This window comes from Petromyzon marinus, chromosome 9, assembly GCF_048934315.1.
Source record: "Petromyzon marinus isolate PM22_M1 ecotype Great Lakes invasive population chromosome 9, UKy_Petmar_22M1.pri1.0, whole genome shotgun sequence".
NCBI lineage: Eukaryota > Metazoa > Chordata > Hyperoartia > Petromyzontiformes > Petromyzontidae > Petromyzon > Petromyzon marinus.
Genome location: NC_133675.1, coordinates 8,178,653 through 8,192,210, shown reverse-complemented (window position 1 = coordinate 8,192,210; position 13,558 = coordinate 8,178,653). Strand labels below are relative to the sequence as shown.

The 13,558-nt window shown below is 43.4% G+C and overlaps 1 protein-coding gene across 17 annotated transcripts in view; it reads left to right on the top strand.

Annotated features, from left to right (window-relative positions):
* Positions 1–13,558, top strand: part of LOC116940596 (actin-binding LIM protein 1-like) — a 99,914-nt gene that overhangs the window by 50,910 nt on the left and 35,446 nt on the right. For all 17 annotated transcript variants that reach the window (XM_032950622.2, XM_032950614.2, XM_032950616.2 and 14 more), the window contains one exon: positions 11,121–11,304. In XM_032950622.2, coding sequence (XP_032806513.1) covers positions 11,121–11,304 — 184 coding nt within the window. The remainder of the gene's footprint in view (positions 1–11,120; positions 11,305–13,558) is intronic.

Sequence of the window (13,558 nt, the reverse complement as noted above, 5' to 3'; positions counted from 1 at the left end):
TTTTTAAGTCTTCCATCATTTCTATCCACTGACCTAAGTGTCACAATATGACGACGTATTGGCATGGAAAATAACTGTACACATTGAGAATTGTATGATTCATCTGTGCATTGTACATTTCAAAAGTGGTTCTTCCACTTTGGCACGAATCTGGCATGTGCAGGTGGTCTTATTGTTCAACTACTCCTGATGCATCATGCCCCCAACAGAGAGAGATTCTTTGTCAACTAAGGGGTCCATATGCGAACTATACCCTAATCCAGTCATGCATGTGTGGTTACACAGCACTCAAAAAATTCACACTACAGTCATCCAATATAGCGAAGAGGACTTGTTTTCAGAAACATCACCGGCAGATTTGAGCCTGCGCGTGAAGGGTTGTGTTTCAGGTCAGATGTTATACGGCGGGCATATATCGGGTTTGGCCACACCCTTTTTAGCGGCATGTCGGCACACATGGTTCACAATGCAGAACCTCTGGGACATGTCGGTGTGCACATTGCTATGTGACCAATGCAGCACATGCATGCACCCCATGCAGCGTCTTGAACTTACGAGAGCCCGTGCCATACCTCAGGTCACTGCCTGTCCACTGCCATGTTTAGAATTTACAAGCGTTTGTTGTGCAATACCCTGCCACATATAACTTGCTGGGGACGGAGGTGTCTGCGGGTATGTGAAAAGGTTGGATATGTGATGAAGTACCGTATAGCAAATTACAGTAATACCATGTACTGCACTGAGTGAGGGTGGTTAATTGGTCACGGTGAATATGATGGTCACATATGCGACGTTGGACTGCATGAGACATTACCTTCAACAATATTTGTCTTTCTCTTGTTGCCAACTCAAACATTATCTGAGAAAGTATTGGATAGCTTACCACCATGCGCTCGGTATGGTAATTGATTAAATAATACGCACATTCATGTTGATGGATGTTTTCTACTCAGCAAACGCATTTATTAATAGCTGATCCTGAATTTGGAAGCTCTGCTCTAATCCTCTATAATTATATGCATATTCATTGAGGTGCAGTGCCCTGGAAATGTGCTACCAAATTTGTATTTACTTGAGTATCATAACAGCTGTCTAATATGTAATGTAAAATTCTGTGGGCGGTGTTACATTATGCCAATTGTTTTTCATGTTATCTAAAATATTACACCACCGTAATAGTTCAGTGCCCATTGAAGAAACACAACTGAATAATGCTGTTTAAGATCCTCGAAGACAAACACCTGTTATAAGAGCAATCAGAATGCACCAGACCTTGTCAGGTCTCTTAAGCTAGTCAGGTTTTGGCCTGGATAGTGATTGGATAAGTGGCCACAATGCACATACAGGTTGTCATAGGGCTGCACTGATGCAGGTTAGGTTGCAAAAAACAAATCCATGATTGTACTCTAAAAACCAATGCTCCCCACCTCTACCATGTGCACTGACCATCTTGGTGAAGGATGGTCAAATAAAAGACCTGCATAGCCATGGGATGATCTCACCCAGCAATGGATCGACAAAGGACGCCTTGAGACTCTTTGTGAAAGGCACCTTATAAGTGCAAAGTATTATTATTACTGCGACTACACGTACGCATCACGCACACATAAAGGGCGCATTATGAGGTATAAATAATCGTGCCCAGTCTTTAGACCCAGCCCATTACATTTTCAATGCTGGGACCTTTGAACCAAACAATGGGATTAATCCAAGTTCTCAGCCGTGGCTGGACAAGCACGGACATGACAAAACATGATATGCTTCTCGGAGCATCGTGTGTCAACCTTCACTTTGACATACGATTATTTCTGTGGAAAAGCCGCAGAGTATAAAATGCACTCGTTGTTTTTGAATGAACTGCAGTACAGTATATATATGAACTAGCTGTACTACCCGGCTTCGCTCGGGACTTGGATCCACCACGCCCGGCCGCCTTTGTCTCCCCAGTGGCGATGTTCACACACCACAGCAGTTACTCGTTTTGAGGCTGAGTCGACGTAGGGGAGGCCCAGGACCGGTTAAAATACTCGTCACCGGTGGTGGCCGTGAGCGGGAATCGAACTCGGGTCGCCGGGTTCGTAGCGCAGCGAGCGAATCGCTACGCAGTCCCCCCCCCACACACACAGATGAAGACAAAATCCGCCGTGTAGCCTGTAGGGGGCAAGTGCTGTTAGCGAGCAGCACCTATGAAGGCCGGCACGGCACACGAGGGGGTGGGTGGCCAGCACCACGCCCGGCCGCTTTTGTCTCCCCAGTGGCGATGTTGACACACCACACCAGTTACTCGTTTGAGGCTGAGTCGACCTAGGGGAGGCCCAGGACCGGTTCAAATAATCGTCACCGGTGGTGGCCGCGAGCGGGAATCGAGCTCGGGTCGCCGGGTTCGTAGCGCAGCGTAGCGCTAACCACTACACTACAATGCGTTACGCTTCCACATGCGTGGGTCACACGATAGATTTGATGTCACAGCTCACTTGCTGTGCAAAAAGTATATCCATTATTGAGCTCCCCCCCCCAAAAAAGTGTATTTTCATAATTTTTGCATGGTGTACAGTCTGGATAGTACCCACATGGCAAATTTCAAGTTTGTTGCATGTCAGGAAGTAGGCTAAACATTTTGAACAGACACATTCACAACTTTGCCTTTTATATATATGGAGATTATATAACACTCCTGAAAACTCAAAACATATTTCAGGTTTTAATTGTACATCACAGACTCGTTGGCTGCTTATTTTATTTATAAATCAGTAGTTATTGTGAAGTACTGTACAATAAAATGTATAATTTAACCTTTTAAAATCGCAAGTTGTGCTCATGATACATGTGTAGTGAGTCCAGCTGAGTCGCAGACATTATTCTTTAGAGGCAACACATTTATTATATCAACACATAATACACAAAGGGGTAATTGCCCCTTTACCAGATACAGCCTAGGGTGGTGACCACCCAGCTAACTACACTATACAGAGGAGTTACAGCTACGAAGGGTCGGACCCTCACTCGGGTCCCGGCCACGTGTTGATGCCTCGTAGAACGAAGAGCTTCCAGTTTGTAGACGTGGAGCTTCAAGCTTGTAGAACGAAGCGACCCCGGTCCCTCTCAGGGACCCACCTTATATCCTCCCACGGGTCGGGGCCGCTCCGCCCTGGCCCCGCCCGCCTTCTCGAGCGTTCGAGCTCCCTCTCGAGAGCTCTCCCCGGACACGTGATCACCCCCTAGCCCTCCCACCTGGGGGCCTCTCTGTGGACACTCCGGATCACGTGTCTACGGGGTCAACCAGAGTGCCATGGCCCGGGGCAACCCTGCCCCTGGGCTGACACTCTCCCACTCCCCCTGGTGGGAGCCCGCACCACGCGCTATGCGCGGTGTCCGCGCTATCCCAGCGCTCACCAAGCCCCGCTAGGGCTGGTACTACACCCGCCTGCGGGGTGTACGCGATGACGGTGCATCGCACACCGTGCTATAGTAAAGCCGGCCTCACACAGCAACCCACCCGGTGCTGTCCGCGACGTAGAAACATCGCACGCCACGACCCTCCCGGGACGGCACCATACAGTGACATCCCCAATGTCACTACACATGCATCAAATCTTGCATGTAAGAATCGATGCATTTACAAAGTATACAAATTATATGTAAATGAGAGTATAATGTTACATGTTGGATAATACAGTAACCAAAACCAAATTTGACTACAAATGCAAACAAATATATTTAAACCGAATTGTAATTCCATATTGTGACATTGTATTACATCACCAGGAGTAAGGGGCACGGGGAGGGGTGAATCGTAAAATGTGTAAAACCAATAAACAAGTGGTTGTCATTTAGTTAGAGTCATTTAGAAAGTATGGGTCTATTCGATTAAACCGCATAACCCTGGCACTTAAGCCATAGGAGTGTTTTTTTACACTTAAGCCAAAGACAAGTATCACACTGCCAAAACATGTGGGTACGTAATGTGAGGCATCTCACTGTCGAGTGCGATCTGCAACTACAAGTCATCCATTGACTCTGCCCTTCTTTCCCCTAAATATGGGCGATTGTGCCACACAGCCACTTACACTGTATATTTTTTCTGTTATCAGATAATAGTGTGTGGCCTTCATCTAGCAGTGGAAAGACAAAGCGCGTACATTATTTTGCTTATTCATTATTCAAAGGTGATAATGGCGCAGCACCACTGCTAAAGCATTCGTTTTTATTTAATGTGCAGTGATGAATATCCCTATCATAATACAGTTATTGATTTTATATATGAATTTGTAGATCATAGCCATACCACTTTAGCAAGGGGTTTCCCTTTATTGGTATAAAGGACGTTAGGCATCGAACGATGCACCAATTTATTAAAAAGCAATTGTTTACAATTATGATTCCCAACCCTTTATCGATCCACTGTTGGATGAAGGCCTCCTCGTGCCATGTCGGTCATGCGTTTATGGGTTGGTGAAAGGTGGTTCAGATATCACATGCCAATGGTGATAGCCGTGGTCGGGTATATATCAACACATACTGGTGTAATGAGTGAACAGCCGCCATGACCCGGCACGGCGTGGCGAGATCCTCATCCAGCAGTATATTGAGAAGGGCTGTAACCTTAAATGCACAAAATATATTGTGTGTAACAATTGTCTTTTCTATATGTATACGTTGTATGCAATTGGTTCATGTGGCCCTTGCGGCCACTAGAGCCATGACATCCAGCGCAATGTCAGGAGCGATGAAGTTGTCCCTGAATTGAATCGCAGCCTTGAATCGTGCCAGTTCATAAAATCACGATGGGGTGGCAAATCGTTTCATGTCCCGAAGGAAATGTTCCCAAATAATAATGAACAGAGATAGCTTCATAGTGTTCCAATCCCTACTTGCTCAGACATAGGTATTGAATTTCACACTTCCATGCTTCACCCTACCAGACTATTGGAAACACAGATTCCTTGGGGATGAGCGTAGTGAGATGAGTGTGACTATGTTATAGGTGTAACATTGTACGCCTTTGCTTGAGTCATTAGCATTTAAACAAGTGTACTAGAAATGTCTGCAATAAATGGTACTGTTTGTTCTCATGCCAACATTCATTAATGATGGCATTGGCCGTAGTGATTTATATAACCACGAAAGCTTCGCTGGAGGATCTCACTACGATGGGATGTTGGGTAAATCCATTCATCAATGTTTGACGTGGAAGGAAACTGGAATACCTGGAGAAAATCCATATCTACAAATTAAAAAAAACTTCCGCAAAGATTCAATCCATAGAGAGAAGCAAAAAGTTAAATCTGCACATGGACTAAACCCATTGCTTATTCCCATCTAGCAATATCGCAGCCCACTGCCTCATAGCTACAAAACTTTTGTTATGCACTAATAATTCATTTAAAGCACTCATCCCACCTTAGCTTCTCTGAGATCTGAGAAGATTCGGCACATTTAGGGTGATTTGGTTGTAAGCAAGCAGTGAATGTTGTAAGCCATCATAACCCTTACCCATGTATGTTGCAAACATATAGTCGGTATAGCCATCTCTTGGTGACATCACTTGTTTAATGCAAGGTGTGGCTTTTGGAGAACACATCACACTGTGTCTTAGAGCAACCCTTGACAAGTAATCATTTGAAATGTGAAACGCACAACATCCTGCGAGCAGCTTCAGGCCAATCATTAAATGGGAGTGAATGCATATGAGATTGGTAAACAACATTGAAAGTTTTACACATTCATTTTTTTCCTGCTTAGCAACCACCACAATGGTTGTCTGTGATTACTGCCTCGTACGCTTTCATGGTTTTAGTGTCCCACACAATGAAATGTCATACAGTGATGTGGGGCAGTGCTGTAAATCTTTTGGATGCGCAATTAGAAAGGTTAGTACGTAACATTACTCTTAATTAAGACATGAATACATTTACTAACAACGCTTAGAGGTCATCGTGGTCAAGGCCACTGATACCACCACACCTCACCATCGCTTCCTTCCTTCGCGTAGATCTTTGAAAATGTCACTTGAGGTGGCCTAGTGCTTCGGACAGCCAAGTGTTGAGCTGATACTGCTGACAACCATGGTTTTAATCCAGGCAACGACCCATGATAAAACTCGGCTTCAAGATAAACAAGTTAATAGTCTCCACCTGGTCACCATTGGCTGCACAAAAATAAAACATCGTTTAATTAGATTGGCCTTCCATTTCGCTGAATTCCAGCTCTAATAATTAACAATATTAGTTTGACTGTCATGCAATATAATTGCAGAGCATAATGACAAAGTGTGCACCCTATCATGTGAAGAATAAAGCAACATTCCCTCACACACAGCATGTGCTGCTCTGTGAGATTCTTGAATAGATTGTTTTTCGAGCACAATTGGAATAAACTTTGAAAAAAAGTTATACTGACATTTAGACAGTCAATACAAATCGGTCCTTGCTATCGTTACATCAATGGGACGTTCACGTGATCAGTTGGCATACTGAATGGTTTCTTCCATTTAGCCAGTTACCCAGCTAGTTTACAAGGGAGATTTATGGTGCATCAACACAGAACAAGAACATCAACGTGATCCGTACAGAAGAACAGGCAACAATGGCACAGACAGGCATAGTGACGTGGCCATATGTCAAAGCCAAGAAGGCTGAAAGTGAGGCTGTGGTTGATGTGGGCAGGTGTTGTTGGAAATAAAATTAAAAAAAAGCTCCAGCAATGTGCGGAGAGGTGGTAACTTGAGAGATCGCCGGCACTCATCTGTTCGCCGCGGTATGGCAAGCGGCCACACGGCCGCTCCGGGGGCAACTCGCCCTCGGCAACGCCCAATCGGGAACGTTTTTCATTGCCGGCCACCAACACATTCCCTGTGTTGCTAATGCAGATGCTACCAGTGCATTTGGACGACACGTATAGCCGGTGAAGTGAAATGTACGATGGCAAGAGGACAGCACGACAGGAAGTATTTTCGCTCGAGTCGGTGTGTTCCAAGCCGGAGCTCTGTCTATTTGTAGGATTGGCAATGTTGGCCTCTTTTACTTTGATTGGAGCTGTCCGCAGCACAAATGGAAAATCACATCGGCCAAAAGTGTGTTTGTTTACTGGTTTATAAATTACTGTTTATTTAACTTTTTTCAGTAAACATGTCTTGTTTTATTGTATACCACGATTCATGTTTAATTTACTAAATGAATGCCTCTGCATTCCAAAATCTCTGTATATGAAACATTTGTAATGTCATTTTACACATGTGGGCATGCAAATAATACTCCAGTTAATTATTTTTTAAAAACTCAACATCACATACCCTTTAATTGCCTAATCAAAACTGAGGCCAAAACTATAAACTGAGTGGTGGATAACTATTTTAGGACATCGTTGTCCAATGATCTACTGCCAGTGGCACTTGATGTCAACAAATCCAACCCTAAATGGTGTTTGTGTAATGGCTAGTCTAATCATATCTTGACAAGTAACTGTTAGTGTAATCCTCTCATCCAGTAGTAAGAATGGAGTTTGATTAGTTTATGTTATTGGCCAGAATGTTGCACAACAATGCATAATGAGTTTTGGGCACTGTTTTTGTGTTGACAATTCCCTGTCATTTAGAGGAAGCGCTAGAAGCAATAACATCTGGTAAACCAGGGGCATTTGTTTGGTAGGTCTGGCATTGCTTTTGATGAGACCCCCGTCATCCCCAGTTTAGAGGTAGCTTGCTTAAACATGATGCTGGTTGATGTAAATATGGAAGGCCAATTGTCTGATATACCAACAAATAATATATTGTTTGTTTGTTTGCTTCTCAATCTGCTTGTCCTGTTGAGGGTTGCATATGGCAATAAGGAACTAAGGTCGATTTATTTTATGACATTCCAGAAGTTCAGTATGGAAAACTTCTAAAGACAAAAACAGTGTTGTTGAAACCACATTTGTGTTGACAGAAAGAAACATTTTCTACTTGGAATTTTTAAAGAAAGTGTGAATTGTAGCATCGTGGTGTGTCCTAACCTTTAGTCTGCAGTGGCAAAACTGCCTGTTGCATGGTTTAAATATGTGGCCTTTTCCTTGCAAACAGTGAGCAATAAGAACATTACGCAGAGAAATGTACTACTAAAATCAAGTTCTACATCATGGAAAGCCATACTTAAAGCCCATTGAAGGTGAATACAAAGGCCTTAAGTGATCTTAAAGGTCTCGGATTATGTCACGCATAAAAGCTCCAAATGTAAGGTGAAAGTTGAATGACATCAACCAGACATCACTGACATTCCGTACACTCAATAGTGTAAGTCAGTCAGATGTATGGCACTCTCAGCGATATTACAGGAAAAAAAACATCGAGCGGCACATTGTGAAGATGAGAGAGAGCCTTAACCCCGAATTGTATGCATATCCATCGTTTGGCTTGTTTGCATTTATTTGTTCTGGAACCGGTGGTTGCCAGGAAGTCCTCTCTTTCCTGTCTCTCCAGTCTTGGCCTTGGCCAGAACAATAGACTGCTCTGTTATAGCACGTTCGGCCTTTGTGCCGATTGTTCCTCCTCGTTTGTGGTGGTCAAGAAAGCGTGTACACGTGTGAGATTATTTTTTTTGGCAGAAACAGACATGACAGCATCATGGAAATAGCTAAAGTGTGAGTGGAATGGAAATCAGATGTGCTGCATGTTGGATGGGTGAATATAATTTTCGTGTGTGGTAGCTTCCTTTAGCAATAACAAGAACATTAATTACAATTTATGCAAGGTGTGGTGTTAACTGTGAGGCATCCCTTGTTACTGTCTTTTTGAAATAACAAGTGGAAAAATGCAGCTCAAAATTAATTTATTTCATGATTTCAAATAAAAAGAGTCTCAAATATGTTTTGGTCTTTTTCCCAATGTTGCTGGCAGTACATTATCGTAAGATATGTTCACGTAACCTTTTTTGAAAATCCTTTCAGTGGCCTTTTAAGCTTTACACTACAGAGGGTGCATTTCCCCACACAGACTGCTATGAGATGTGTGTTTGTCTCATGATCGTGAAACCACTCTTTTCACAATGAGATCTGTAATGTACCCAAATTTAGTATGAAAAATCTGATATTAATGATACTTTTTGTTGGTCATTGGTGACTTGGCTGAGACAATCAACTCGCTTCCCTTGAAATGTCGTTTAATCAACGGATGTTGCCTGAATTTAAGCCCAGGATTTAAGCTGTGCTGGCTCAGTGCTCTGACTTTTAAACTAACCAACCACCCATATGGGAGTGAAAGTAATTTGTGCTAAGTATTCGCATTGGCAAAGAGACCCAGCATTCTTTATTATTTTCAAAGTTATAATAGGTCTTGTGTTGAATCCCTACCATGTGTTTTTCTACCTGAGAATGTGTTAGAATACATTATCAGATAGAGTTCTGATAACTTGTGATGGCATTTAGGGAAATCGAAGCTAAGTTGCTGACTTCCTGCACCGCCACTTGTAACAGAGCTCCACTGCATGGCGGTGATCATGTTGCTTCAGTCTGAAGAAACAGATGTTAGTTATTAAATCAGCTAGACTCTTTGCTTTGCATGAGCAGTCTGGTTTATTGAGGCTTCTCTTAATACTTGTCAGTGGTCAACATACATCAGGTATTGTACTCTTGAATCCTGGCTATCATCTATCCAGATGCTCTTGCTAATCTTTTTGACTTTCCAAGCAGTTCCGAGGAACATTACTGATGCATTTTTTTCGTGATATAAATCCAGTGGGAAGAATGTTGATCTAATTTCATAAGACTAGCGTATTTCTATTCACATACTTGCGAGTGTGTAATTAAATATATTGACCAATTATTATACTGGTAGGAAACGTAGTGGACTGGAAGCCCAACCGGGATTAATTCACAGGAGGCAGGGGATTAATTGTGTGTCTATGGATGTCTGTCCACGTGTATCCGGACACCCGGATATATAACAAATGCGCTCCTAGTGGGCATTACTGGAAGGAAACGTAGTGGACTGGAAGCCCAACTGGGATTATCACAGGAGGCAGGGGATGAAATGTGTATGTCTGTGGATGTCTGTCCACGTGTATCCGGACACCCGGATAAAATGGGAGGGGTGGGGCTGGGTGGAGAGGGGAGGGGCTGGGGAGGGTGGGGAGGAGCTGGGTGGGGGTGGGAGGGGTGGGGCTGGGTGGGGAGAGGCTGGTCACCCCGTGGTGCTCTTATAAAACTCAACGTTTAACCTACTCACGCTGGCTTGTGCCCGTCCTCACAGTCGGGCATATTTGCGGAATACACCACGCCGCCGTTGACCCAGGCCATTGACCGAGCAACCCAACGTTCCTACCAGCTCCCTCCGCAGGAATGTGTTTCAATTGACAAACAATATTTCACATTTTTGAGCCATTGCCCTCTCCAAGAAAGAAAAAAAAACCTACAAGCAATAACAGTGTATAACCTGTGTGTTCGACTTGGCTCTAGACTCACTCGAATTGTAAGTATCCAGTAATTAATTGCAAAGATGTAAATTTATGATTCGTGTTTTCTCATTGCTGCTGCCATGAGTGTATGTGTTACTTCAGTGTATGGGGAGCGGTAGTATAGCGCTTGGCGCGCTGTGATATGTGCCCGGCGACCTGAGTTTGATTCCCGCTCACGGAAAACATTGTTGACGATTATCTGAACCGGCCCTGGACCTCCCCTAGGTCGACTCGGCATTAAATGAGTAGCTGATGTGATGTGTAAAAAAAAAAACCCTCGCCACTGAGGAGACAAAGGCAGCCAGGCGTGATGCTGGCCACCCACCCCCTTGTCGGCCACAGTGGCCAGCCTTCATAGGTGCTCGCTAACAGCACTTGGTCCATCAGTTCGTCATCAGGATGACGAACGCTTGTGTTGCGATCGAAACGTCGTAGTTTTTTGTTATTTTATTTGAACCTATCTACGTGACTTGACCGAAAGACCCAAAGAATATGAATTCCTGCAGTCACAAAAGCTTTAAGTCAAGATTTAGTCTTAGGTTTTAAATCTAAATTGAAAACGAATTTCTTTGGAACTGCTTTTTGTGTTTAGTTTGTCTCCCCTCCACCTTCGATTAGCATGGTTGGCTACGTATGGTGCGAAAGAAGTTCAACATGCATACATCGAGGGGATCTTTGTCTTTGTTACTTCAGTGTGCGGGTGCGACTTGGCTCAGAATGGCTTCTTCATGAAGAGCGGCGAGTACCTCTGCACACATGACTACCAGCAGCAGCACGGTACCCGCTGCACAGGCTGCGGGGACTTTGTGGAGGGGGAGGTGGTGACGGCCCTCGGCAAGACCTACCACCCGCAGTGCTTCGTGTGCGCTGTGTGCAGGTAAGCTACCCGGCATGTTCCATTGACTTCTAGAAGTTGGCTCAGGAGAAGTGTGTAGTAGGGTGCTATGGTATGGCAAGCTTTATCCTACTTTGCCGTGTTTCTCAATCTTCAGTTTGCATAATCCGTGGTGCAGCTCTCTGTGATTGCAGCCTGTTTTGTTCCAGTTTGTTAATACTTTCTCCTATTTTCTTCCAATGTTGGTAATGGTGTTATGTCATGAGACAGTCTTTTTTTATTTGTAACTCTACAGCTTGCAGTGCACCACTGCATCAGAATGCCCCTTAGGAGATGGCGTCAACATAACTATTACCGAGGTCTCGTTTCGATTTAAAGCTTTCGTGACTGCAAGGATTCATCTTCTTTGGTTCTTTCGGTAAAGTCACGTAGAATGAGAATAAAATAATAAATTTATAAAATAAAATAACACAATAATATTCTCACGACGTTTCGGCCACAACACAAGCGGCCTTCATCAGGTGAAGCCAAGCGTGGCTCTTTCACTCCAGCACTGTCCTCCAGACAGTCTCGTCCCTTCACCTGATGAAGGCCGCTTGTGTTGTGGCCGAAACGTCGTGAGAATATTATTGTGTTATTTTATTTTATCAATTTATTATTTTATTCTCATTCTACGTGACTTTACCGAAAGAACCAAAGAAGATTACCGAGGTCGCTTAAAATGCCCACAATTGGGTCATGACTTCAATATTCCCATGTCAATCAAAGTAAAATGTTAAAAGCTCTGTTGGAATTTAAACAATTAAGTGTAACAACACATTTTATCGATGTTTTTTTTGTACCCTCACATGTGGCCAAGCTGAGACCATCAACCCATCTTATTAATCAGCATCTGCTCTCGATTCGATCCCAGGATCTCAACGGTGCCAGCTCAGTTCTGACTCCTGAGCCACCTGGCAAACTCTCTGCTCTCGATTCGATCCCAGGATCTCAACGGTGCCAGCTCAGTTCTGGCTCCTGAGCCACCTGGCAAACTCTTGGCTTATTTTAAACTTCATTGGAAAAAGATAGATAATTAGGAAAACTGCAGCTGCACCATGGGAAGTTGAAAAGATTGGAGCTTGAGAAACTCTTGCAGTGGGTGGCTGAAAACAAGGCGGCAGTAGAGCGTGTGAGAGATGTAGGTATATTTAGATAAATAATGCAAGAATGTCCAGCCAGCAATGCTTTTAAACAGCAGTGACTTTTTTTACTGTCTCGTAAGTATATTTATTGTAAACGCCACACTCCCTTCCTCTTCCTTTCTGGGTCCCCTCCCATAACCAAAGGAAGTGTTTGACTAATAAGACATCCATTTTTTTTTTAATTCCCACGCAGTAATGCATGTCCACCTAGGGTACAATAAATTGCTGATTACACAGACACTACAACCTCACTTTTGAACTCATGTTGGTTTCACCTTATGACCGCATTGTAAACAATGGTTTTTATGTTCCACTATAATTTTGCAACAAAAGTTGTTTAACTTCCTTACAACTTGTATGGTGATGTCATTTCGTGTCATGCTGTAATATTTTATTTGACTGCTATTAATCACTGTACATTTTTTATTTATTTGGTGAATTTCAATTCGGTAGTGCAAGGGCAAACAATGTTTGCTTTGTTTTTCTTGTGAATATGTTGTCTTCATGTGAGAGATGTATTTAGACATGACACACCATACACATCGGTGCGCTCTCCTTGTTATCAGATATTTACAGTCTCCTCGAGCTTGAGTGGACTTTCGGCTCGGTGGCCTGACCGCATAGTCTCGTGCCTTGCATTAGCCCATGAGCTTAGTGGGTTGGTCGGTACCACCTGGGGTGGCGAATGCTACGAGTGTTCACCATGGGCAAAAAGCTTCGTAAGCACACCATCTGTTTTATAAACACGTTTTCTATTTATTTTTATACTTCGTAGATGTTTAATATGATGGGTTTTTTTGTCCTAAAATTATATTCTCTGTCAAACATACTGGCGCCCTACTTAAATAAACATTTTCCATAGAAACACCATGGTGACCTTGCTATCATACATATTTGTGATCTAGAGATAACATTCTCCAAATAAATAATTGCTAGCATATGCCACCGTGAAGGGTACCAATAAGCCATTTTTGGCCCAATGGTACAAGAGCTTTAATGCTCCTGAAGGGGAAAAGCTGTACACGAGATGATGGAATAGCCTGTGCTTTTTGAATTGGCATAACTAATACCTTTAATATAGACTGATAAGTGCTCCATAATTGATGTAGCTT